The sequence below is a fragment of the Caloenas nicobarica genome, chromosome 28 (assembly GCF_036013445.1).
Source record: "Caloenas nicobarica isolate bCalNic1 chromosome 28, bCalNic1.hap1, whole genome shotgun sequence".
Classification (NCBI taxonomy): domain Eukaryota; kingdom Metazoa; phylum Chordata; class Aves; order Columbiformes; family Columbidae; genus Caloenas; species Caloenas nicobarica.
In genome coordinates, this window is record NC_088272.1 from 733,612 (window position 1) to 761,111 (window position 27,500).

The following is a 27,500-nucleotide window of genomic DNA, read 5'->3' on the forward strand; positions in this document are numbered from 1 at the left end:
GGTTTCGGGGCTCCCCATAGTGAGAAATGGCGGTTTCGGGGCTCCCCATAGTGAGGAACGGGGGTTTCGGGGCTCCCCATTGGGATAAGAGACGGTTTCGGGGCTCCCCATAGCGAGGAACGGGGGTTTCGGGGCTCCCCATTGGGATAAGAGGCGGTTTCGGGGCTCCCCATTGGGATAAAAGGCGGTTTCGGGGCTCCCCATAGCGAGAAACGGGGGTTTCGGGGCTCCCCATTGGGATAAGAGGCGGTTTCGGGGCTCCCCATTGGGATAAGAGGTGGTTTCGGGGCTCCCCATAGTGAGAAATGGTGGTTTCGGGGCTCCCCATAGTGAGGAACGGGGGTTTCGGGGCTCCCCATTGGGATAAGAGGCGGTTTTGGGGCTCCCCATAGTGAGAAATGGTGGTTTCGGGGCTCCCCATAGTGAGAAATGGCGGTTTCGGGGCTCCCCATTGGGATAAGAGGCGGTTTCGGGGCTCCCCATAGCGAGAAATGGCGGTTTCGGGGCTCCCCATAGCGAGGAACGGGGGTTTCGGGGCTCCCCATAGTGAGAAATGGCGGTTTCGGGGCTCCCCATGGCGAGGAACGGGGGTTTCGGGGCTCCCCATAGTGAGAAATGGTGGTTTCGGGGCTCCCCATAGCGAGAAATGGGGGTTTTGGGGCTCCCCATTGGGATAAGAGGCGGTTTCGGGGCTCCCCATAGCGAGGAACGGCGGTTTCGGGGCTCCCCATAGCGAGGAACGGGGGTTTCGGGGCTCCCCATTGGGATAAGAGACAGTTTTGGGGATCCCCATTGGGATAAAAGGCGGTTTTGGGGCTCCCCATTTCCCCTGTTTCCCCCATTTTCCTGCCCTTTTTTCCCCCATTACCCCCATATTTCCCCCCATTCTTCCCCCCATTCTTCCCGCATTCTTCCCCCATTTTTCCCCCCATTTTTCCCCCATTCTCCCCATTTTTCCCCCATTTCCCCATTTTTCCCCATTTCCCACATCCCCCCATCCCCCCATTCCCCCCATACTTTCCCCCATTTTTCCCCATTTTTCCCCATTTTCCCCCATTCCCCCCATATTTTCCCCCATATTTTCCCCCATATTTTCCCCCATATTTCCCCCCATTTTCCCCCATTTTCCCCCATTTTCCCCCATTTTCCCCCATTCCCCCCATATTTTCCCCATTTCCCCCCATTCCTCCCCATTTCCCCATATTCCCCCCATATTCCCCCCATATTCCCCCCATATTCCCCCCATATTTCCCCCATATTTCCCCCCATATTTCCCCCCATATTTCCCCCCATATTTCCCCCCATTTTTCCCCATTCCCCCCATATTTTCCCCATATTTTCCCCATATTTTCCCCATATTTCCCCCATATTTCCCCCATATTTCCCCCATATTTCCCCCCATATTCCCCCCATATTCCCCCCATATTCCCCCCATATTCCCCCCATATTCCCCCCATATTTCCCCCCATATTTCCCCCATATTTTCCCCCATTTTCCCCCATTTTCCCCCATTTCCCCCCATTCCCCCCATTCCCCCATTCCCCCCATATTTTTCCCCATTTACCCCCATTTCCCCCCCATATTTCCCCCCATTCCCCCCATATTTTCCCCATTTCCCCCCATTCCTCCCCATTCCCCCCATTTTTCCCCATTCCCCCCATATTTCCCCCCATATTTTCCCCCATTCCCCCCATTTTCCCCCATTTTCCCCCATTTTTCCCCATTCCCCCCATTCCCCCCATATTTTCCCCCATTCCCCCCATTCCCCCCGTATTTTCCCCCGTATTTTCCCCCGTATTTTCCCCCGTATTTTCCCCCATATTTTTCCCCATTTTTCCCCATTTTTCCCCATTTTTCCCCATTCCCCCCATTCCCCCCATATTTTCCCCCATTTTCCCCATTTCCCCCATTCCCCCATTTTTCCCCGTCCCCCCCCCACCCCCCCATCCCCCCCACCCCCCCCCGCCGCCCCCTGAGGCGCCGTTTCCCCCCCGCAGGTCTGCTGGTGCCGCGCGGGCTGGCCCTGGGCTCGGCCCCCGACCGCGCCGCCCACCACACTGCCGACTACGCCGGGCGGCTGCCGGTGCTGCGCCGCGGCCAGCCCTTCCAGCTCCGCCTCTTCCTGCCCCGCCCCTTCCGCCAAGATGGCGACGCCCTCTGCGTGGAGCTCCTCCTGGGTGGGCGGGGCTTCCGGCGGGGCGCCGCCCTCCCATTGGCCGCTGGCCACATGACGTCATCGTCACCCCGCCGCCCTTCCCTCCGCAGGTTCCGCCCCCCAGGTGGCCAAAGGCACCCACGTCCTCATCCCATTGGGCGAGAGCTCGGCCACCGGTTGGACGGCGGAAAAGGCGGGAGAGGAGGAAGGGGCGGGGCCCGGGGGCCACGCCCTCCTCGTCAGCCTATCGGCGCCGCCGGACGCTCCCATTGGCCGCTACCGCTTGAGCGTCAAGACCCGCACGGGCGCCGGCGACTACGCCGCCCCCTTCGAGCCCGCCGGCGAATTCGTGCTGCTCTTCAACCCCTGGTGCCCCGGTGAGGGCGGTTTGGGGTGAAAAACCGCCGGTTCGGGGCTCCGGGGGTGCCCGGGGGGGCGGGACGGAAAAAAAAGAAGGAAAAACGAAAAAAAACACCCCAAAAAACGCCGGAATTTGTCAGTCCCCAGGCGAAATTCCGCAATTTCGCGGGGGAATTTGGCGGTTTCGAGTCTCCCCAGGGCGGGATTTGGCAGTTTTGAGGGCGAAATTTGGCAGTTTCGAGGTGAAATTCTGCAATTTCGCGGGGAAATTTGGCGGTTTCGAGTCTCCCCGGGGCAGGATTTGGCAGTTTTGAGGCGAAATTTGTCAATTTCGAGGCGAAATTTGTCCGTTTTGAGGCAAAATTCCTCAATTTCAAGGGGAAATTTGTCGGTTTCGAGTCTCCCCGGGGCGGGATTTGGCAGTTTCGAGGGCGAAATTTGGCAGTTTCAAGGCGAAATTTGTCAGTTTTGAGGCGAAATTCCTCAATTTCCAGGGGAAATTTGTCGGTTTCGAGTCTCCCCTGGGCGAAATTTGGCAGTTTTGAGGGCAAAATTTGGCAGTTTTGAGGCGAAATTTGTCAGTCTTTAGGCAAAATTCCTCAATTTCCAGGGGAAATTTGTCGGTTTCGAGTCTCCCCAGGGCAGAATTTGGCAGTTTCGAGGGCGAAATTTGGCAGTTTCGAGGCGGAATTTGTCCGTTTTGAGGCGAAATTCCTCAATTTCCAGGGGAAATTTGTCGGTTTCGAGTCTCCCCAGGGCGGAATTTGGCAGTTTCGAGGGCGAAATTTGGCAGTTTCGAGGCGAAATTTGTCAGTTTTGAGGCGAAATTCCTCAATTTCCAGGGGAAATTTGTCGGTTTCGAGTCTCCCCAGAAAACAAAATTTGTCAGTTTTGAGGTGAAATTTGTCCGTTTCGAGGCAAAATTCCTCAATTTCGTGGGGAAATTTGTCGGTTTCGAGTCTCCCCAGAGCAGAATTTGTCAGTTCCGAGGCGAAATTCCGCAATTTCGTGGGGAAATTTGTCGGTTTTGAGTCTCCCCAGGGCGGAATTTGGCAGTTTTGAGGCGAAATTTGTCAATTTCGAGGCGAAATTTGTCCGTTTTGAGGCAAAATTCCTCAATTTCAAGGGGAAGTTTGTCGGTTTCGAGTCTCCCCAGGGCGGAATTTGTCAGTTTCAAGGACGAAATTTGGCAGTTTTGATTTGAGGGCGGAATTTGTCAGTTTTGAGGCAAAATTCCTCAATTTCCAGGGGAAATTTTTTGGTTTCGAGTCTCCCCAGGGCAGAATTTGGCAGTTTCGAGGGTGAAATTTGTCAATTTTGAGGCAAAATTTGTCCGTTTTGAGGCAAAATTCCTCAATTTCCAGGGGAAATTTGTCGGTTTCGAGTCTCCCCAGAAAACAAAATTTGTCAGTTTTGAGGTGAAATTCGTCCGTTTTGAGGCAAAATTCCTCAATTTCGTGGGGAAACTTGTCGGTTTCGAGTCTCCCCAGGACGGAATTTGGCAGTTTCGAGGATGAAATTTGGCAGTTTTGATTTGAGGGCGAAATTTGGCAGTTTTGAGGCAAAATTCCTCAATTTCCAGGGGAAATTTGGCGGTTTCGAGTCTCCCCAGGGCAGAATTTGGCAGTTTCGAGGGCGAAATTTGGCAGTTTTGAGGCGGAATTTGTCAGTTTCGAGGCGAAATTCCTCAATTTCGCGGGGGAATTTGGCGGTTTCGAGTCTCCCCGGGGCAGAATTCGGCAGTTTTGAGGCGAAATTCCTCAATTCCAAGGGGAAATTTGTCGGTTTCGAGTCTCCCCGGGGCGGAATTTGGCAGTTTTGAGGCGAAATTTGTCAATTTCGAGGCAAAATTTGTCCGTTTTGAGGCAAAATTCCTCAATTTCCAGGGGAAATTTGTCGGTTTCGAGTCTCCCCAGAAAACAAAATTTGTCAGTTTTGAGGTGAAATTTGTCCGTTTTGAGGCAAAATTCCGCAATTTCGCGGGGAAATTTGTCGGTTTCGAGTCTCCCCGGAGCAAAATTTGTCAGTTTTGAGGCGAAATTTGTCAATTTTGAAGTGGAATCTGTCAGTTTTGAGGCGAAATTTGTCCGTTTTGAGGCAAAATTCCTCAATTCCAAGGGGAAATTTGTCGGTTTCGAGTCTCCCCGGGGCAAAATTTGTCAGTTTTGAGGTGAAATTTGTCAATTTTGAAGTGGAATTTGTCCGTTTTGAGGCAAAATTCCTCAATTTCGTGGGGAAATTTGTCGGTTTCGAGTCTCCCCGGAGCAAAATTTGTCAGTTTTGAGGCAAAATTTGTCCATTTTGAGGCAAAATTCTGCAATTTCGCAGGGAAATTTGTCGGTTTCGAGTCTCCCCAGGGTAAAATTTGTCAGTTTTGAGGTGAAATTTGTCAATTTTGAAGTGGAATTTGTCAGTTTTGAGGCAAAATTCCGCAATTTCGCGGGGAAATTTGTCGGTTTCGAGTCTCCCCGGGGCAAAATTTGTCAGTTTTGAGGTGAAATTTGTCAATTTTGAAGTGGAATTTGTCCATTTTGAGGCAAAATTCCGCAATTTCGCGGGGAAATTTGTTGGTTTCGAGTCTCCCCGGGGCAAAATTTGTCAGTTTTGAGGCGAAATTTGTCCATTTTGAGGCAAAATTCCGCAATTTCGCGGGGAAATTTGTCGGTTTCGAGTCTCCCCAGAGGAAAATTTGTCAGTTTTGAGATGAAATTTGTCCGTTTTGAGGCGAAATTCCGCAATTTCGCGGGGAAATTTGTCGGTTTCGAGTCTCCCCGGGGCAAAATTTGTCAGTTTTGAGGCGAAATTTGTCCGTTTTGGGGCAAAATTCCGCAATTTTGCGGGGAAAGTTGTCGGTTTCGAGTCTCCCCAGAGCAAAATCTGTCAGTTTTGAGACGAAATTTGTCCGTTTTGAGGCGAAATTCCGCAATTTCGCGGGGAAATTTGTCGGTTTCGAGTCTCCCCGGGGCAAAATTTGTCAGTTTTGAGGCGAAATCGGTCGTTTTCAGGTAAAATTCATCAGTTTTGAGTTGAAATTTGTCGTTTTTGCGTGTCGTTTTTCCCCAGACGACAGCGTGTACATGGAGCCGACGAGCGACCTTAACGAGTACGTGCTTAACGAGTCCGGGCGCATCTTCTACGGCACCGAGGACCAAATCGCCGAGCGCTCCTGGAACTACGGGCAGGTACCCCCGAAAATCGCAGAATTTCGCCCCAGAATCGCGGAATCTCACCCCCCAAATCCCCAAATCCAGCAAAAAATTTGGGGAAATTTCGCCCCCAAATCCCCCCAATTCACCAAAAACCCCGGGGAAATTTCGCCCCAAAGTCAGGGAATTTCACCGCCCAAATTCACCAATAAAATTTGGGGAATTTCGCCCCCAAATTCACAAATAAATTCGGCGGATTTCACCCCCAAATTGGGGAGTTTTCGCCCCCCAGTTCACAAATAAATTTGGGAAATTTCACCCCCAAAATCGGGGAATTTCACGCTGAAAGTCACAACTAAAATTTGGGAAATTTCACCCCCAAATTGTGGAATTTTGCCCCCAAGTTCACAAAAAATTTGGGAAATATCACCCCCAAATTGTGGAATTTTGCCCCCAAGTTCACAAAAAATTTGGGAAATATCACCGCCAAATTGTGGAATTTTGCCCCCAAATTCAACAAAAAAATTGGGAAATTTCACCCCCAAATCGAGGAATTTTGCCCCCAAATTCACCGAATATTTGGGAAATTTCCCCCCAAAATTGGGGAATTTCACCCCAAAGTTCACCAAAAATTGGGGAAATTTCACTCTGAAATTGGGAAATTTCACCCCCAAATTGGTCAAATTCCCCCCCAAAATAAAAAAATCCCGGGGCGGAAATTCCAAAAAACGGGGAAATTGTCTATAGAATTTTGGGGGGGTCTTGAAACCAATTTTTGGGGATTCAGGGGATTTAGGGGGTCCCAAATTTTCATTCGAGAAATTTCAACCCAAAATCAGGGAATTTCCCCCCAAAATCCCCAAATTCACCAAAAAATTGGGAAATTTCACCCCCAAATTGGGGAATTTTGCCCCCAAATCCCCTCAAAATTTGGGAAATTTTCATTATAATATTTTGGGGGGGTCTTGAAACTGATTTTGGGGGATTTTGGGGTCCCAAATTTTCATTATATTATCTGGGGGGGGTCTTGAAACTGATTTTTTTTTTATTTTGGGGTCCCAAATTTTCATTATAATATTTTGGGGGGGTCTTGAAACCAATTTTTGGGGGATTTTGGGGTCCCAAATTTTCATTATAATATTTGGGGGGGTCTTGAAACTGATTTTTTGGGGTCCCAAATTTTCATTATATTATTTTGGGGGGCCTTGAAACCTATTTTTTGGGGATTTTGGGGTCCCAAATTTTCATTATATGATTTTGGGGGGTCTTGAAACTGATTTTTTGGGGATTTTGGGGTCCCAAATTTTCATTATATTATTTTGGGGGGTCTTGAAACTGATTTTTTGGGATTTTGGGGTCCCAAATTTTCATTATATTATCTGGGGGGGTCTTGAAACTGATTTTTTTTTTATTTTGGGGTCCCAAATTTTCATTATAATGTTTGGGGGGGGGTCTTGAAAATGATTTTTTGGGGATTTTGGGGTCTCAAATTTTCATTGTATTATTTGGGGGGGGTCTTGAAACTGATTTTTTGGGATTTTGGGGTCTCAAATTTTCATTGTATTATTTGGGGGGGTCTTGAAACTGATTTTTTGGGGATTTTGGGGTCCCAAATTTTCATTATATGATTTGGGGGGGTCTTGAAACCAATTTTTGGGGGATTTTGGGGTCCCAAATTTTCATTATATTATCTGGGGGGGTCTTGAAACTGATTTTTTTTTATTTTGGGGTCTCAAATTTTCATTGTATTATTTGGGGGGGGTCTTGAAACTGATTTTTTGGGGATGTTGGGGTCCCAAATTTTCATTATATTATTTTGGGGGGTCTTGAAACTGATTTTTGGGGATTTTGGGGTCTCAAATTTTCATTGTATTATTTGGGGGGGTCTTGAAACTGATTTTTTGGGGATTTTGGGGTCCCAAATTTTCATTATATTATTTTGGGGGGGTCTTGAAACCAATTTTTGGGGGATTTTGGGGTCCCAAATTTTCATTATATTATCTGGGGGGGGTCTTGAAACTGATTTTTTTTTATTTTGGGGTCCCAAATTTTCATTATAATATTTTGGGGGGGTCTTGAAACCAATTTTGGGGGGATTTTGGGGTCCCAAATTTTCATTATATTATCTGGGGGGGGTCTTGAAACTGATTTTTTTTTTTATTTTGGGGTCTCAAATTTTCATTGTATTATTTGGGGGGGGTCTTGAAAATGATTTTTTGGGGATTTAGGGGATTTGGGGGGTCCCAAATTTTCATTATAATTTTGGGGGGGGGGTGTTAAACCATTTTTTTTGGAGATTTAAGGGATTTTGGGGGGGGGGGGGTCTTGAAACCACCATTATAATATTGGGGGGGGCCCCCTCGAAACCGCTTTTTGGGTCCGATTGATGGGAATTTGGGGGCGTTTTTGGGGTGTTTGGGGGGGGATTTTTGGGGTTTTTTGGGGGTTTCTGGGGTTTTGGGGGTCGGGGGAGGTGGTGGGGACCCCCCCCCTGATTTTGGGGTGTCCCCCCCCCCCCCCAGTTTGAACCGGGGGTTCTGGAGGCGTGTTTGTACATCCTGGACCGGCGGGGGATGCCCCATAGCGCCCGGGGGGACCCCGTCATGGTGTCGCGCGTCGTCTCGGCCATGGTGAGCGCGTTTTGGGGCGAATTCCGGGGGTTTTGGGCAAAATCGGGGGGGGGGGGGGGTCGCGTGACTTCCGGGGGGTGTTTTTTTTGGGGGGGATTTGGGTGAAATTTCGCGGCGTTTCTGTGGTTTTTTGGGAATTCTGATGGAATTTTGGGGCGTTTCAATTGGGGTTTTTTGGGGGGGTTCTGGGGGGATTTGGGGTTTTTTGGGGTGAATCGAAGATATTTTGGGGGAAAAATCCTGATTTTGCAACATTTTGGGGGGATTTGGGTGAAATTTTGGGGCGTTTCTGTGGTTTTTCGGGGGAATTTGGGGGAAATTTTGGGGCGTTTCAATTGGGGTTTTTTGGGGGGTTCTGGGGAAATTTTGGGGGATTTTTGGTTTTTTTGGGGGTGAGTCGACGACATTTTGGGGGTTTCCCCATCAAGTTTTGGGGGGGAAAACCCCAATTTTGGTGTCTTTGTCGGGTGTTTTTTGGGGATTTTTAGGCTCGTTTTGGGGGCGTTTTTGGGGCGTTTTTGGGGCATTTTTTTGGCGATTTGGGGGCGGTTTTGGGGCGGTTTTGGGCGTTTTGGGGGCGTTTTTGGGGCATTTTTGGCCATTTTTGGGGCGGTTTTGGGCAGTTTTGGGGCATTTTTGGGCGTTTTGGGGCGGTTTTGGGCGTTTCTGGCCATTTTTGGGCCGTTTTTGGGGGGTTTTTGGCCGTTTTGGGGGGCGTTTTTGGGGCGTTTTGGGGGCGTTTTTGGGGCATTTTCAGGCGTTTTGGGGGCATTTTTGGGTGTATTTTGGGCGTTTTGGGGGCGTTTTTGGCCATTTTGGGGGCATTTTGGGGGTGTTTTTGGGGCATTTTTGGGGGTGTTTTGGGGGCATTTTTGGCCATTTTGGGGGCATTTTTGGCCATTTTGGGGCCATTTTTGGCCATTTTGGGGGCATTTTTGGCCATTTTTGGGGGCATTTTTGGCCATTTTTTGGGTGTTTTTGGCCGTTTTTTGGGTGTTTTTGACCATTTTTGGGGGCATTTTTGGCCATTTTGGGGGCATTTTTGGCCGTTTTGGGGGCATTTTTGGCCATTTTGGGGGCTTTTTTGGCCGGTTTTGGGCCATTTTTGGCCATTTTTGGGGGCATTTTTGGCCATTTTGGGGGCTTTTTTGGCCGGTTTTGGGCCATTTTTGGCCAATTTTGGGGGCATTTTTGGCCATTTTTGGGGGCATTTTTGGCCATTTTGGGGCCATTTTTGGCCGGTTTTGGGCCATTTTTGGCCATTTTTGGGGCGTTTTTGGCCGTTTTGGGGCCATTTTGGGGCCATTTTTGGGCCATTTTTGGCCATTTTGGGGGCGTTTTTGGCCATTTTTGGGGCGTTTTTGGGCGTTTCGGGCCGTTTTTGGGGCGTTTTTGGCCATTTTTGGGGCGTTTTTGGCCATTTTTGGGGCGTTTTTGGCCATTTTTGGGGCGTTTTTGGGCGTCTCGGGCCGTTTTGGGGCCGTTTCGGGGGTGTCCTCATTTCTGGGGTCCCCCAGGTGAACTCCCTGGACGACAACGGGGTGCTGGTGGGGAACTGGACGGGCGATTACAGCCACGGCACCAACCCCTCGGCTTGGGCCGGCTCCGTCGACATCCTGCGCAGCTTCCACGGCTCCGGCGCCCCCGTGCGCTACGGCCAGTGCTGGGTGTTCGCCGGCGTCATGACCACTGGTTTGTACTGGTTTATACTGGTTTATACTGGTCTGGGGCCGGGGAGGGTCGGGGAGGGGGTGGGCGCCCCCCCCAGAGTCATTAAAACCCCCCCCGGAGTCGCTATAAATGGGATAAATTGGGTAGAAGTCCCAGATTTTTATACTGGTTTCATACTGGTTTCATACTGGTTTCATACTGGTTTCATACTGGTTTATACTGGTCTGGGTCCGGGGAGGGTCGGGGAGGGGGTGGGCGCCCCCCATAGTCACTAAAACCCCCCCAGAGTCGCTATAAATGGGATAAATTGGGTGGAAGTCCCAGATTTTATACTGGTTTTTATACTGGTTTCATACTGGTTTGTACTGGTTTCATACTGGTTTATACTGGTCTGAGTCAGGGGAGGGTCGGGGAGGGGGTGGGCGCCCCCCCATAGTCATTAAAACCCCCCCGGAGTCGCTATAAATGGGATAAATTGGGTGGAAATCCCAGATTTCATACTGGCTTTCATACTGGTTTCATACTGGTTTGTACTGGTTTCATACTGGTTTATACTGGTCTGGGTCCGGGGAGGGTCGGGGAGGGGGTGGGCGCCCCCCCATAGTCATTAAAACCCCCCTGGAGTCGCTATAAATGGGATAAATTGGGTAGAAGTCCCAGATTTTTATACTGGTTTCATACTGGTTTGTACTGGTTTATACTGGTCTGAGTCAGGGGAGGGTCGGGGAGGGGGTGGGCGCCCCCCCATAGTCACTAAAACCCCCCCAGAGTCGCTATAAATGGGATAAATTGGGTGGAAGTCCCAGATTTTATACTGGTTTTTATACTGGTTTCATACTGGTTTGTACTGGTTTATACTGGTCTGGGTCAGGGGAGGGTCGGGGAGGGGGTGGGCACCCCCTCATAGTCATTAAAACCCCCCCGGAGTCGCTATAAATGGGATAAATTGGGTAGAAGTCCGAGATTTTTATACTGGTTTCATACTGGTTTGTACTGGTTTATACTGGTCTGAGTCCGGGGAGGGTCGGGGAGGGAGTGGGCGCCCCCCCAGAGTCATTAAAACCCCCCCGGAGTCGCTATAAATGGGATAAGTTGGGTAGAAGTCCCAGATTTTTATACTGGTTTCATACTGGTTTCATACTGGTTTATACTGGTCTGGGTCCGGGGAGGGTCGGGGAGGGGGTGAGCGCCCCCCCAGAGTCATTAAAACCCCCCCGGAGTCGCTATAAATGGGATAAATTGGGTAGAAGTCCCAGATTTTTATACTGGTTTTTATACTGGTTTCATACTGGTTTGTACTGGTTTATACTGGTCTGGGTCAGGGGAGGGTCGGGGAGGGGGTGGGCGCCCCCCAGAGTCATTAAAACCCCCCTGGAGTCGCTATAAATGGGATAAATTGGGTAGAAGTCCCAGATTTTATACTGGTTTTTATACTGGTTTGTACTGGTTTCATACTGGTTTATACTGGTTTGTACTGGTTTATACTGGTCTGGGTCAGGGGAGGGTCGGGGAGGGGGTGGGCGCCCCCCCAGAGTCACTAAAACCCTCCCAGAGTCGCTATAAATGGGATAAATTGGGTAGAAGTCCCAGATTTTTATACTGGTTTCATACTGGTTTCATACTGGTTTATACTGGTCTGGGTCAGGGGAGGGTCGGGGAGGGGGTGGGCGACCCCCCATAGTCATTAAAACCCCCCCGGAGTCGCTATAAATGGGATAAATTGGGTATAAGTCCCAGATTTTATACCGGTTTTTATACTGGTTTCATACTGGTTTGTACTGGTTTCATACTGGTTTGTACTGGTTTATACTGATCTGGGTTGGGGGCGTCGGGGAGGGGGTGGGCGCCCCCCCAGTGTCACTAAAACCCTCCCGGAGTCACTATAAATGGGATAAATTGGGTGGAAGTGGCAGATTTTCATACTGGTTTCATACTGGTTTCATACTGGTTTCATACTGGTTTCATACTGGTTTCATACTGGTTTATACTGGTTTGTACTGGTTTATACTGGTCTGGGTTGGGGGCATCGGGGAGGGGGTGGGCGCCCCCCCATAGTCATTAAATCCCCCCCGGAGTCGCTATAAATGGGATAAATTGGGTATAAGTCCCAGATTTTATACTGGTTTTTATACTGGTTTCATACTGGTTTGTACTGGTTTCATACTGGTTTGTACTGGTTTATACTGGTCTGGGTTGGGGGGGTCGGGGAGGGGGTGGGCGCCCCCCAGAGTCACTAAAACCCTCCCGGAGTCACTATAAATGGGATAAATTGGGTGGAAGTGGCAGATTTTCATACTGGTTTCATACTGGTTTCATACTGGTTTCATACTGGTTTATACTGGTTTATACTGGTGTCCCCAGTGCTGCGCTGCCTGGGCCTCCCCACCCGAACCGTCACCAACTACAACTCGGCCCACGACACCGACGTGTCGCTCACCACCGACATCTATTTCGACGAGAACATGCGGCCCCTGGAGCGCCTCAACACCGACTCCGTCTGGTTTGTACTGGTTTATACTGGTCCGTACTGGTTTATACTGGTTTGGGCTGGTTCGGGACCCAGCAGGGCCCAGGAGGTGGGTTTCGGGTTGTGGGGGGCGAGAACGGGTCGTAGAGGGGCTGGGAGCCCCGTACTGGTCCATACTGGTTTATACTGGTCCATACTGGTTTGTACTGGTTTATACTGGTCCGTACTGGTTTATACTGGTCGTACAGTTTTGGACTGGTTTGGGACCCAGGGGGTTCCAGGCGGTGGTTTTGGGGTAAGAACAGGTCATAGAGGGGCTGGAAGCCCCATACTGGTGTGTACTGGTGTGTACTGGTGTGTACTGGTTTGTACTGGTTTGTACTGGTTTGTACTGGTTTATACTGGTCCGTACTGGTTTATACTGGTCATACAGTTTTGGACTGGTTTGGGACCCAGGGGGTTCCAGGCGGTGGTTTTGGGGTAAGAACAGGTCATAGAGGGGCTGGAAGCCCCATACTGGTGTGTACTGGTGTGTACTGGTGTGTACTGGTGTGTACTGGTTTGTACTGGTCGTACTGGTTTGGGCTGGTTTGGGATCCAGGGGATTCCAGGAGGTGGTTTTGGGGGTGAGAACAGGTCGTAGAGGGGCTGGGGGCCCCGTACTGGTTTGTACTGGTTTGTACTGGTGTGTACCGGTGTGTACTGGTGTGTACCGGTGTGTACCGGTGTGTACTGGTTTGTACTGGTTTGTACTGGTTTGGGACCCAGGGCGGCCCGGGAGGTGAGTTTTGGGTTGTGGGGGGGTGAGAACATCCCATAGAGGGTCTGGAAGCCCCATACTGGTCCTTACTGGTTTGTACTGGTGCGTAGTAGTTTATGGTGGTCCATACTGGTTTATACTGGTTTATACTGGTCCGCAGGAACTTCCACGTGTGGAACGACTGTTGGATGAAGCGCCCCGACCTCCCCGACGGCTACGATGGGTGGCAGGTGGTGGACGCCACCCCCCAGGAGACCAGCAGCGGTACTGGTTTATACTGGTTTATACTGGTTTATGCTGGTTTATGCTGGGAGGGGGTTTGGTTTATACTGGGAGGCACTGGGAGGTGGCCCAGGGGGCTCCCCGGGGGCTGCTGGGGGGCGGAAGAGCCATAAAACCGGCTCCAAAGCCCATACTGGTCTATACTGGTCCTTACTGGTTTCTACTGGTTCATCCTGATTCATTACCAGTTCTTACTGGTTTATACTGGTGTATATTGGGGGATACTGGGGGGACTCCTGTGGGCTCCCCGGGGCCACTGGGGGGCAGAATAGCCCTAAAACTGGCTCAGAAAGCCCATACTGGTCTATACTGGTCTATACTGGTCTATAATGGTTTTTACTGGTTTATACTGGTTTGGCTTTGGGGAGTGCTGGAGGGAACCCTGGAGGCTCGCTTGGGGTCAGAAGAGCTGTAAAAAGCGCTCATAAACCCCATACTGGTCTGTACTGGTTTATACTGGTCTATACTGGTTTTTACTGGTTTATGCTGGGGGGTGCTGGGGGGACCCCTGGGAGCTCCCTGGGGCCACTGGGGGGCAGAAGAGCCGAAAAAAAAAGTCTCAGAAGGGCCCGTTTTGGCTTCGTTTTGGTCGGTACTGGCTCATACTGGTCTATACTGGTCTATACTGGTTTATACTGGTCTCCGCAGGGCTCTTCTGCTGCGGGCCCTGCTCGGTGGCCGCCATCAAGAACGGCGACGTCTTCCTCAAGTACGACACCCCGTTCGTCTTCGCCGAGGTGGGCGTGGCCAACGGGCGGGTGTGGCCAACGGGCGGGCGTGGCCAACGGGTGGGCGTGGCCTATGCTAATGAGGGGGCGTGTCCGCAGGTGAACAGCGACAAAGTCTATTGGCAGCGGCAGCCCAACGGGGCCTTCACCGTGGTGCACGTGGAGGGCGGGGCCATCGGGCGGCGAATCAGCACGCTGGGGCCGGGATCCGGCGCCCGATTGGACATCACCGACCAATACAAGCACCCCGAGGGTGGGGACACGCCCCCCTTTGGGTGACCTTTGACCTCTCGCCCCCCCCCCATCCCAAGGGTCGTTGACTTGACTCAACTCAACCCAACTCAACTCAACCTGACCCAACTCAACCCAACTCAACCCAACTCAACCGACCCGACCCAACTCAACCCAACTCAACCCAACCCGACCCAACCCAACTCAACCCAACTCAACCCAACCCAACCCAACTCAACCTGACCCAACCCAACACAACCCAACCCACCTCAATCCAACTCAACCCAACCCAGCCCGACCCAACTCAACCCGACCCAACTCAACCCGACCCGACCCAACCCAACCTGACCCAACTCAACTCAACCCAACTCAACCCAACTCAACCCAACTCAACCCGACCCAACTCAACCTGACCCGACCCAACCCAACCTGACCCAACTCAACCCAACCCAACTCAACCTGACCCAACCCAACACAACCCAACCCAACCCACCTCAATCCAACTCAACCCGACCCAACTCAACCCGACCCAACTCAACCTGACCCAACCCAACCCGACCCAACTCAACCCAACCCAACTCAACCTGACCCAACCCAACCCACCTCAATCCAACTCAACCCAACCCAGCCCAACCCAACTCAACCCGACCCAACTCAACCCGACCCGACCCAACCCAACCTGACCCAACTCAACTCAACCCAACTCAACCCAACTCAACCCAACTCAACCCGACCCAACTCAACCTGACCCGACCCAACCCAACCTGACCCAACTCAACCCGACCCAACTCAACCCAACCCAACTCAACCTGACCCAACCCAACACAACCCAACCCAACCCACCTCAATCCAACTCAACCCGACCCAACTCAACCCGACCCAACTCAACCTGACCCAACCCAACCCGACCCAACTCAACCCAACCCAACTCAACCTGACCCAACCCAACCCACCTCAATCCAACTCAACCCAACCCAGCCCAACCCAACTCAACCCGACCCAACTCAACCCGACCCAACCCAACCCAACCTGACCCAACTCAACCCGACCCAACTCAACCCAACCCAACCCAACTCAACCCGACCCAACTCAACCCGACCCGACCCAACCCAATCTGACCCAACTCAACCCGACCCAACTCAACCTGACCCGACCCAACTCAACCCGACCCAACCCAACCCAACTCAACCCGACCCAACCCAACTCAACCCCACTCAACTCAACCCAACTCAACCCCACTCAACTCGACCCAACTCAACCCCACTCAACTCGACCCAACTCAACCCGACCCAACTCAACCTGACCCAACTCAACCTGACCCAACCCAACCTGACCCAACCCAACCTGACCCAACCCACCTCAACTCAATCCAACCCAACCCACCTCAACCCAACCCACCTCAACCCAACCCACCTCAACCCAACCCACCTCAACCCAACCCACCTCAACCCAACTCAACTCAACCCAACTCAACTCAACCCAACCCACCTCAACCCAACCCAACTCAACTCAACCCAACTCGCCCCAACTCATCAACCCAACTCAACCCAACCCAACCCAACCCAACCCAACCCACCTCAACCCACCTCAACTCAACCCACCTCAACTCAACCCACCTCAACTCAACCCACCTCAACTCAACCCAACTCGACCCAACTCATCAACCCAACTCAACCCAACTCAACTCAACCCGACCCAAACCAACCCAAACCAACCCAACCCAAACCAACCCAACTCAACCCAACCCACCTCAATCTAACCCAAGCTAACTCAACTCAACCCGACCCAACTCAACCCGACCCAACTCATCAACCCGACCCAACTCAACCCAACCCGACCCAACTCAACCCAACCCAACTCAACCCAACTCAACCCAACCCAACCCAACCCAACCCAATTCAACCCAACTCAACCCAACTCAACCCAACCCGACCCAACTCAACCCAACTCAACCCAACCCAACTCAACCCAACCCAACCCAACCCAACCCAATCCAACTCAACTCAACCCAACCCAACCCAACTCAACCCAACCCAACCCTCGACCTTTGACCCAAGAAACCTTGACCTTTGACCCTGGGGTTTGACCTCTTGACCCTGTTGCCCTTGACCTCTTGACCCGCTATGACCCCGTGACCCCTCGTGCCCTTTGACCCCACCCCCACCCCCTTCAACCTCAAGACCACATTGACCCAACAACCCACTTGTGACCCCGCCCCAACTCCTCACCCTTGACCCCCGCGACCCCGCCACCCCACGACCTTGACCCCCACGCCCCTTGCACCCAACGCCCTTGACCCCGTGACCTCCCGACCTTTGACCCCTGCAGGCTCCGAGGCCGAACGCCGCGCCGTCGCCCAGGCCACGGCCCACGGTTCCCGCCCCCGCCCCCAGGGGGCGCCCTCGGGCTCGGAGGCCGTGACCTTGACCTTGGGGGCGGGGTCGGCGGTGGCGGGGGCGGAGCTTGAGCTGCGGGCGACGCTGCGCAACGAGGGGGCGGAGCCGCGCACCCTGAAGCTCCGCCTCTCATTGGCCGCCGTGCGTTACACGGGGGTCACGGGGACCCCGTTCCGCTCCGAACAGCATCGGAAACCCCTGAGCCCCGGGGACGGTGAGCGGCCCCGGACGCCTGGGTCCCTTCCCGGACGCCTGGGTCCCCCCCGGACTCCTGGGTCCCCCCCGAACTCCTGGGTCCCTCCAGAACTCCTGGGTCCCTCGCGGCACTCCTGGGTCCCTCAGGGCACTCCTGGGTCCCTCCCAAACTCCGGGGTCCCTTGGGGCACTCCTGGGTCCCTCCCGAACTCCTGGGTCCCCCCCGGACGCCTGGGTCCCCCCTGAACTCCTGGGTCCCTCGGGGCACTCCTGGGTCCCTCCTGGACTCCTGGGTTCCCCCTGTGCCTCAGTTTCCCCTTTTTCCGCCCACTCCTGAACTCCTGGGTCCCTCCTGGACTCCTGGGTCCCTCCCGAACTCCTGGGTTCCCTCTGTGCCTCAGTTTCCCCTTTTTCCCCCCAATCCCGAACTCCTGGGTCCCACCCAGAACTCCTGGGTCCCTCCCGGACTCCTGGGTCCCCCCGGACGCCTGGGTCCCTCCCGAACTCCTGGGTTCCCTCTGTGCCTCAGTTTCCCCTTTTTCCCCCCACTCCCGAACTCCTGGCTCCCCCCGAACTCCTGGGTCCCTCCCGGACTCCTGGGTCCCCCCCTGAACTCCTGGGTCACCCCGAACTCCTAGGTCCCTTGGGGCACTCCTGGGTCCCTCCCGAACTCCTGGGTCCCCCCGGACCCCTGGGTCCCCCCTGAACTCCTGGGTCTCTTGGGGCACTCCTGGGTCCCTCCCGAACTCCTGGGTCCCCCCTGTGCCTCAGTTTCCCCTTTTACCCCCCAACCCTGAACTCCTGGGTCCCTCCCGAACTCCTGGGTCCCTCCCGAACTCCTGGGTCCCTCCCGGACTCCTGGGTCCCCCCTGTGCCTCAGTTTCCCCTTTTTCCGCCCACTCCTGAACTCCTGGGTCCCTCCCGGACTCCTGGGTCCCTCCCGAACTCCTGGGTCCCCCCTGTGCCTCACTTTCCCCTTTTTCCCCCCAATCCCGAACTCCTGGGTCCCGCCCAGAACTCCTGGGTCCCTCCCGGACTCCTGGGTCCCCCCCTGAACTCCTGGGTCCCCCCTGAACTCCTGGGTCCCTTGGGGCACTCCTGGGTCCCCCCGAACTCCTGGGTCCCTCCCGAACTCCTGGGTCCCTTGGGGCACTCCTGGGTCCCCCCGAACTCCTGGGTCCCTCCCAAACTCCTGGGTCCCTTGGGGCACTCCTGGGTCCCCCCGAACTCCTGGGTCCCTCCCGAACTCCTGGGTCCCTTGGGGCACTCCTGGGTCCCTCCCGAACTCCGGGGTCCCTCGGGGCACTCCTGGGTCCCTCCCGAACTCCTGGGTCCCCGCCCCGTGCCTCAGTTTCCCCAATCCCCCTTTCCCCCCCCTCAATCCCGAACTCCCGGCTCCCCCCGAACTCCTGGGTCCCTCCCGAACTCCTGGGTCCCTCCCGAACTCCTGGGTCCCTACCGGACTCCTGGGTTCCCTCTGTGCCTCAGTTTCCCCTTTTACCCCCCAACCCCGAACTCCTGGGTCCCCCCCAGAACTCCTGGGTCCCTCCTGGACTCCTGGCTCCCCCAGAACTCCTGGGTCCCTCCCGAACTCCTGGGTCCCTCCTCGAACTCCTGGGTCTCTTGGGGCACTCCTGGGTCCCTCCCGAACTCCTGGGTCCCCCCTGTGCCTCAGTTTCCCCTTTTTCCCCCCAATCCCGAACTCCTGGGTCCCCCCCCGAACTCCTGGGTCCCTCCCGAACTCCTGGCTCCCCCAGAACTCCTGGGTCCCTCCCGAACTCCTGGGTCCCTCCTCGAACTCCTGGGTCTCTTGGGGCACTCCTGGGTCCCTCCTCGAACTCCTGGGTCTCTTGGGGCACTCCTGGGTCCCTCCCGAACTCCTGGGTTCCCCCCGCCGTGCCTCAGTTTCCCCAATCCCCCTTTTCCCCCCCTCAATCCCGAACTCCCGGCTCTCCCCGGACGCCGGGGTCCGCCCCGAACGCCTGGGTCCCTCTCCCCGCAGCCGAGACGGTGACCATGACGGTCCCGTACGCCGAGTACCGGCCCCACGTCGGGGACCAGGACGCGCTGAAGCTGACGGCGGCCGCCACGGTGGAGGAGACGGGCCGGGTGGTGGCCAAGGAGCTGCGGGTGCGGCTGCACCAGCCGGAGCTCACGCTGACGGTGAGCGGCGCGGCCCGGACGCCTGGGTCCCCTCCCGGACGCCTGGGTCCCCTCCCGAATTCCTGGGTCCCTCCCGTGTGCCTCAGTTTCCCCAATTCCCATTTATCCCCCCAATCCCAAACTTCCGTGTCCCTCCCGAACTCCGGGGTCCCCTGGGGCACTCCTGGGTCCCTCCCGAACTCCAGGTTCCCTTGGGGCACTCCTGGGTCCCTCCCGCACTCCTGGGTCCCTTGGGGGACTCCTGGGTCCCCCCCGTGTGCCTCAGTTTCCCCAATTCCCATTTATCCCCCCAATCCCCATTTATCCCCCCAATCCCGAACTCCTGGGTCCCTCCCGAACTCCTGGGTCCCTGGGGGCACTCCTGGGTCCCTGGGGGCACTCCTGGGTCCCTCCCAAACTCCTGGGTCCCTCCCGACCTCCTGGGTCCCTCCCGTGTGCCTCAGTTTCCCCAATCCCCATTTATCCCCCCAATCCCGAACTCCTGGGTCCCTCCCGAACTCCTGGGTCCCCCCCATGCCTCAGTTTCCCCAATTCCCATTTATCCCCCCAATCCCGAACTCCCGGGTCCCTCCCGAACTCCTGGGTCCCTTGGGGCACTCCTGGGTCCGTCCCGCACTCCTGGGTCCCTCCCGTGCCTCAGTTTCCCCAACTCCCTTTTTTCCCCCCAATCCCAAACTCCTGGGTCCCTGGGGGCACTCCTGGGTTCCTCCCGAACTCCTGGGTCCCTTGGGGCACTCCTGGGTCCCTCCCGCACTCCTGGGTCCCTTGGGGGACTCCTGGGTCCCTCCCGAACTGCGGGGTCCCTGGGGGCACTCCTGGGTCCCTCCCGAACTCCTGGGTCCCTCCCGCACTCCTGGGTCCCCCCCCGTGCCTCAGTTTCCCCAACTCGCCTTTATCCCCCCAATACCGAACTCCTGGGTATCTCCCGAACTCCTGGGTCCCTCCTGCACTCCTGGGTCCCTCCTGCACTCCTGGGTCCCTGGGGGCACTCCTGGGTCCCTCCCGAACTCCTGGGTCCCTGGGGGCACTCCTGGGTCCCTCCCGCACTCCTGGGTCCCCCCCGTGCCTCAGTTTCCCCAACTCGCCTTTATCCCCCCAATACCGAACTCCTGGGTATCTCCTGAACTCCTGGGTCCCTTGGGGCACTCCTGGGTCCCTCCCGCACTCCTGGGTCCCTGGGGGCACTCCTGGGTCCCTCCCGAACTCCTGGGTCCCTCGGGGCACTCCTGGGTCCCTCCTGCACTCCTGGGTCCCTCCTGAACTCCTGGGTCCCCCCTGTGCCTCAGTTTCCCCAATTCCCATTTATCCCCCAAATCCCGACCTCCCGTGTCCCTCCCGAACTCCTGGGTCCCTGGGGGCACTCCTGGGTCCCTCCCGAACTCCTGGGTCCCTCCCGCACTCCTGGGTCCCCCCCGTGCCTCAGTTTCCCCAACTCGCCTTTATCCCCCCAATACCGAACTCCTGGGTATCTCCCGAACTCCTGGGTCCCTTGGGGCACTCCTGGGTCCCTTGGAGCACTCCTGGGTCCCTGGGGGCACTCCTGGGTCCCTTGGAGCACTCCTGGGTCCCTCCCGCACTCCTGGGTCCCTCGGGGCACTCCTGGCTCCCTCCCGTGCCTCAGTTTCCCCAATTCCCTTTTATCCCCCAAATCCCGACCTCCCGTGTCCCTCCCGAACTCCTGGGTCCCTGGGGGCACTCCTGGGTCCCTCCCGAACTCCTGGGTCCCTCGGGGCACTCCTGGGTCCCTCCCGCACTCCTGGGTCCCCCCCGTGCCTCAGTTTCCCCAACTCGCCTTTATCCCCCCAATACCGAACTCCTGGGTCCCTCCTGTGCCTCAGTTTCCCCAATTCCCGTTTATCCCCCAAATCCCAAACTCCCGGGTATCTCCTGAACTCCTGGGTCCCTTGGGGCACTCCTGGGTCCCTCCCGAACTCCTGGGTCCCTCGGGGCACTCCTGGGTCCCTCCCGAACTCCTGGGTCCCTGGGGGCACTCCTGGGTCCCTCCCGAACTCCTGGGTCCCTCCCGCACTCCTGGGTCCCTCCTGTGCCTCAGTTTCCCCAGTTCCCTTTTATCCCCCCAATACCGAACTCCCGGGTATCTCCCGAACTCCTGGGTCCCTTGGGGCACTCCTGGGTCCCTCCCGAACTCCTGGGTCCCTCCCGCACTCCTGGGTCCCCCCCTGTGCCTCAGTTTCCCCAACTCCCCTTTATTCCCCAAGTCCCAAACTTCCATGTCCCTCCCGAACTCCTGGGTCCCTGGGGGCACTCCTGGCTCCCCTGGGGCACTCCTGGGTCCCTGGGGGCACTCCTGGGTCCCTCCCGAACTCCTGGGTCCCTCGGGGCACTCCCGGGTCCCTCCCGAACTCCTGGGTCCCTCGGGGCACTCCTGGGTCCCTTGGGGCACTCCTGGGTCCCTCCCGCACTCCTGGGTCCCTCCTGTGCCTCAGTTTCCCCAGTTCCCTTTTATACCCCCAATCCCAAACTCCTGGGTATCTCCCGAACTCCTGGGTCCCCGGGGGCACTCCTGGGTCCCTCCCGAACTCCTGGGTCCCTTGCGGCACTCCTGGGTCCCTCCCGAACTCCTGGGTCCCTTGGGGCACTCCTGGGTCCCTCCTGCACTCCTGGGTCCCTCCCGAACTCCTGGGTCCCTCCTGTGCCTCAGTTTCCCCAGTTCCCTTTTATCCCCCCAATCCCCGACCTCCCGCGTCCCTCCCGAACTCCTGGCTCCCCGGGGGCACTCCTGGGTCCCTCCCGAACTCCTGGGTTCCTTGGGGCACTCCTGGGTCCCTCCCGAACTCCTGGCTCCCTCGGGGCACTCCTGGGTCCCTCCCGAACTCCTGGGTCCCCCCCGTGCCTCAGTTTCCCCAATTCCCCTTTATCCCCCAAATCCCGACCTCCCGTGTCCCTCCCGAACTCCTGGGTCCCTGGGGGCACTCCTGGGTCCCTCCCGAACTCCTGGGTCCCTCCCGAACTCCTGGGTCCCTCCCGTGCCTCAGTTTCCCCAATTCCCGTTTATCCCCCAAATCCCAAACTCCCGGGTATCTCCTGAACTCCTGGGTCCCTCGGGGCACTCCTGGGTCCCCGGGGGCACTCCTGGCTCCCTCCCGGACGCCTGGGTCCCCGCAGCTGCTGGCGCCCGCCGTGGTGGGGCAGGACAGCCCCGTGCAGGTCGTGTTCCGGAACCCGCTGCCCGAGCCGCTCAGCGGCGCCACGCTGCGCATGGAGGGCGCCGGCATCGCCTGCCCCAAACCCGCCCGCGTGGGGTGAGCCTGGGGGGCACTGGGGGGGAACTGGGAGGGACTGGGAGGGACTGGGGGGGAACTGGGAGGGAACTGGGAGGGACTGGGAGACACTGGGAGGGAACTGGGAGACACTGGGAGGTCACTGGTTTGAACTGGGAGGGACTGGGAGGGAACTGGGAGGCACTGGGAGGGAACTGGGAGGGACTGGGAGACACTGGGGGGTCACTGGGATGAACTGGGGGGGACTGGGAGGGAACTGGGAGGGACTGGGAGGGACTGGGAGGGAACTGGTTTGAACTGGGAGGGAACTGGGAGGGAACTGGGAGGGACTGGGAGGGAACTGGGAGGAACTGGGAGGGACTGGGAGGGAACTGGTTTGAACTGGGAGGGAACTGGGAGGGACTGGGAGGGAACTGGGAGGGACTGGGAGGGACTGGGAGGGAACTGGTTTGAACTGGGAGGGAACTGGGAGGGAACTGGGAGGGACTGGGAGGGAACTGGGAGGGACTGGGAGACACTGGGGGGTCACTGGGATGAACTGGGGGGGACTGGGAGGGAACTGGGAGGGACTGGGAGGGACTGGGAGGGAACTGGTTTGAACTGGGAGGGAACTGGGAGGGAACTGGGAGGGACTGGGAGGGAACTGGGAGGGACTGGGAGACACTGGGGGGTCACTGGGATGAACTGGGGGGGACTGGGAGAGAACTGGGAGGGACTGGGAGGGACTGGGAGGGAACTGGGTTGAACTGGGAGGGAACTGGGATGAACTGAGATGAACTGGGAGGGAACTGGGAGACACTGGGAGGGACTGGGAGGGAACTGGGAGACACTGGGGGGTCACTGGTTTGAACTGGGAGGGACTGGGGGGTCACTGGTTTGAACTGGGAGACACTGGGGGGTCACTGGTTTGAACTGGGCGGTCACTGGTTTGAACTGGGAGACACTGGGTGGTCACTGGTTTGAACTGGGGGGTCACTGGTTTGAACTGGGAGACACTGGGGCGGTCACTGGTTTGAACTGGGGGGTCATTGGGATGAACTGGGAGGGACTGGGGGGTCACTGGTTTGAACTGGGAGGGACTGGGGGGTCACTGGGATGAACTGGGGGGTCACTGGTTTGAACTGGGAGACACTGGGGGGTCACTGGTTTGAACTGGGAGGTCACTGGTTTGAACTGGGCGGTCACTGGTTTGAACTGGGAGACACTGGGAGGTCACTGGTTTGAACTGGGAGGGAACTGGGATGAACTGGGAGGGAACTGGGAGACACTGGGGTGTCACTGGTTTGAACTGGGGGGTCACTGGTTCGAACTGGGAGGGACTGGGGGGTCACTGGTTTGAACTGGGGGGTCACTGGTTTGAACTGGGAGACACTGGGGGGTCACTGATTTGAACTGGGAGGTCACTGGTTTGAACTGGGGGGTCATTGGGATGAACTGGGAGGGACTGGGGGGTCACTGGTTTGAACTGGGCGGTCACTGGTTTGAACTGGGAGGCACTGGGGGGTCACTGGGATGAACTGGGGGGTCACTGGTTTGAACTGGGAGACACTGGGGGGTCACTGGTTTGAACTGGGAGGGACTGGGGGGGTCACTGGTTTGAACTGGGGGGTCACTGGGATGAACTGGGAGGGACTGGGGGGGTCACTGGTTTGAACTGGGAGGGACTGGGGGGTCACTGGTTTGAACTGGGGGGTCACTGGGATGAACTGGGAGGGACTGGGGGGGTCACTGGTTTGAACTGGGGGGTCACTGGTTTGAACTGGGATGAACTGGGGGGGTCACTGGTTTGAACTGGGGGGTCACTGGTTTGAACTGGGATGAACTGGGGGGGTCACTGGTTTGAACTGGGCGGTCACTGGTTTGAACTGGGAGGCACTGGGGGGTCACTGGTTTGAACTGGGGGGTCACTGGGATGAACTGGGAGGGACTGGGCGGTCACTGGTTTGAACTGGGAGGCACTGGGGGGTCACTGGTTTGAACTGGGGGGTCACTGGTTTGCACTGGGAGGCACTGGGGCGGTCACTGGTTTTGGAGCTGGGCGGCGCCGGGGTCAGCCGGGGTCAGCCGGGGTCAGCCGGGGTCAGCCGGGGTCAGCCGGGGTCAATGCCCTGGGGTGACCCCGCGCCCCGTTCCCAGGCCCGTGGGTTCGGCTCAGACCGTGCGGCTCCGGCAGCCAATCAGAGCGCTCCGCGCCGGCCGCCGCCGATTGGTCGTGACGCTCGAGAGCCCCGAGCTCGGGCCAATCAGCGGCGAGCTGCAGTTCGAGGCCACGCCCCCCGCCGAAGGCGGGGAAACTGGGAATACTGGGAATACTGGGAATACTGGGAATACTGGGGGGGCCCCCTGGAGGAGGAGGAGGAGGAGGCGGGAACCCCCGGGGGGGAGCACTGGGGGGTGAATGGGGGAAACTGGGAGCACTGGGAGCGGGTTTGGGTCAAACTGGGAGCACTGGGAGGGAACTGGGAGCGAGTTTGGGTCATACTGGGAGCACTGGGAGCAAGTTTGGGTCATACTGGGAGCGGGTTTGGGTCAAACTGGGAGCACTGGGAGGGAACTGGGAGCGAGTTTGGGTCAAACTGGGAGCACTGGGAGGGAACTGGGAGGGACTGGGAGCAGGTTGGGGTCAAACTGGGAGCACTGGGAGCGGGTTTGGGTCAAACTGGGAGCACTGGGAGCAGGTTTGGGTCAAACTGGGAGCACTGGGAGGGAACTGGGAGCGGGTTTGGGTCAAACTGGGAGCACTGGGAGCGGGTTTGGGTCAAACTGGGAGCACTGGGAGGGAACTGGGAGCGAGTTTGGGTCATACTGGGAGCACTGGGAGCGGGTTTGGGTCATACTGGGAGCACTGCGAGCGGGTTTGGGTCAAACTGGGAGCACTGGGAGGGAACTGGGAGGGAACTGGGAGCGGGTTTGGGTCAAACTGGGAGCACTGGGAGCGGGTTTGGGTCATACTGGGAGCACTGGGAGCGAGTTTGGGTCAAACTGGGAGCACTGGGAGAGACTGGGAGCGAGTTTGGGTCAAACTGGGAGCACTGGGAGCGGGTTTGGGTCAAACTGGGAGCTCTGGGAGGGACTGGTAGGGGCTGGGAGCGAGTTTGGGTCAAACTGGGAGCACTGGGAGCGGGTTTGGGTCAAACTGGGAGCACTGGGAGGGAACTGGGAGGGACTGGGAGCGGGTTTGGGTCAAACTGGGAGGGAACTGGGAGGGACTGGGAGCAGCTTTGGGTCAAACTGGGAGCACTGGGATCAAGTTTGGGTCATACTGGGAGCACTGGGAACAAGTTCTGGTCATACTGGCATGGACTGGGATGTTACTGGGAGCAGGTTTGGGTCAAACTGGGAGCACTGGGAGCAGGTTTGGGTCAAACTGGGAGGGACTGGGACCCAGTTCAATCCATACTGGGAGGGACTGGGACCCAGTTCAGTCCATACTGGGAGCACTGGGACCCAGCTCGGTCCATACTGGGAGCACTGGGACCCAGTTCAATCCATACTGGGAGGGACTGGGACCCAGCTCAGTCCATACTGGGAGCACTGGGACCCAGCTCGGTCCATACTGGGAGCACTGGGACCCAGTTCGGTCCATACTGGGAGCACTGGGACCCAGTTCAGTCCATACTGGGAGGGACTGGGACCCAGTTCGGTCCATACTGGGAGCACTGGGATCCAGTTCGGTCCATACTGGGAGGGACTGGGACCCAGCTCGGTCCATACTGGGAGCACTGGGACCCAGCTCGGTCCATACTGGGAGCACTGGGACCAGCTCGGTCCATACTGGGAGCACTGGGACCAGCTCGGTCCATACTGGGAGCACTGGGACCCAGTTCGGTCCATACTGGGAGCACTGGGAGCCAGCTCGGTCCATACTGGGAGCACTGGGACCAGCTCGGTCCATACTGGGAGCACTGGGACCAGCTCGGTCCATACTGCGGGCACTAGGACCCAGTTCACACCCTCGGCCCCGCCCCTTTCCCAAGCCCCGCCCCCTCCACCCCCCGCCCCCTCCAATAAACCGCGTTCCTTCCGCTGCTGGGCGTGGCCTTTGATCGGCAGCGCCGGGGGCCCAATCAGAGAACGGCAAGAGCGAGCGGGGCGGGAGGGGGCGGGACTTCCGGCGCGGCCTCCACTTCCGGCGCGGCGCCGGCGGGGCCGCCGCCGTGGGGTTTTTTTTTAAAACCCGCCCCTTCCAAAAAAAAAGAACAAAAACAACCCCAAAACCGCCCGATTTTTCACCCGCCCGCTTTGCCGACGCCGCGAAAAACGCCCCGAAAAGGGAAAAGAGCGGCGGAAATGACGAAACCGCCGCGGAAAAGCGCGGGAGGGGGGGGCGGCAGGTGAGGGGGGAAAGGGGCGGGGCCTGGGGGGTGGGCGGGGTTAAGGGGGTGGGCGGGGCCAAGGGGGTGGGCGGGGTTAATGGGGTGGGCGGGGCTAAAGGGGAATGGGAGCCGGTTGAGAGGGAACTGGGAGCACTGGGAGCAGGTTTGGGTCATACTGGGAGCACTGGGAGCAGGTTTGGGTCATACTGGGAGCACTGGGAGGGAACTGGGAGCGGGTTTGGGTCATACTGGGAGCACTGGGAGGGAACTGGGAGGGACTGGGAGCAGGTTTGGGTCATACTGGGAGCACTGGGAGGGAACTGGGAGGGACTGGGAGCGGGTTTGGGTCAAACTGGGAGCACTGGGAGGGAACTGGGAGCGGGTTTGGGTCATACTGGGAGCACTGGGAGGGAACTGGGAGCGGGTTTGGGTCATACTGGGAGCACTGGGAGGGAACTGGGAGCGGGTTTGGGTCATACTGGGAGAACTGGGAGCAGGTTTGGGTCAAACTGGGAGAACTGGGAGGGACTGGGAGCGGGTTTGGGTCATACTGGGAGCACTGGGAGCGGGTTTGGGTCAAACTGGGAGCACTGGGAGCGGGTTTGGGTCAAACTGGGAGCACTGGGAGGGAACTGGGAGGGAACTGGGAGCGGGTTTGGGTCAAACTGGGAGCACTGGGAGCGGGTTTGGGTCATACTGGGAGCACTGGGAGCGGATTTGGGTCATACTGGGAGGGAACTGGGAGGGACTGGGAGCGG

General features: G+C 57.0%; 1 protein-coding gene across 1 annotated transcript; it reads left to right on the forward strand.

Moving 5' to 3' along the window:
* Window positions 1–491: 491 nt before the first annotated feature.
* Window positions 492–26,720, forward strand: TGM1 (transglutaminase 1). Its single transcript, XM_065652890.1, has 16 exons — window positions 492–546; window positions 1,998–2,177; window positions 2,266–2,532; window positions 5,579–5,697; window positions 8,184–8,291; window positions 9,809–9,983; window positions 12,324–12,462; window positions 13,350–13,453; window positions 14,120–14,208; window positions 14,299–14,452; window positions 16,759–17,040; window positions 19,024–19,184; window positions 22,311–22,447; window positions 24,563–24,711; window positions 26,480–26,583; window positions 26,700–26,720. Exons 1-16 carry the CDS (start codon window positions 492–494, stop codon window positions 26,718–26,720), a joined length of 2,244 nt encoding a protein of 747 aa, XP_065508962.1.
* The last annotated feature ends 780 nt before the right edge of the window (window positions 26,721–27,500 follow it).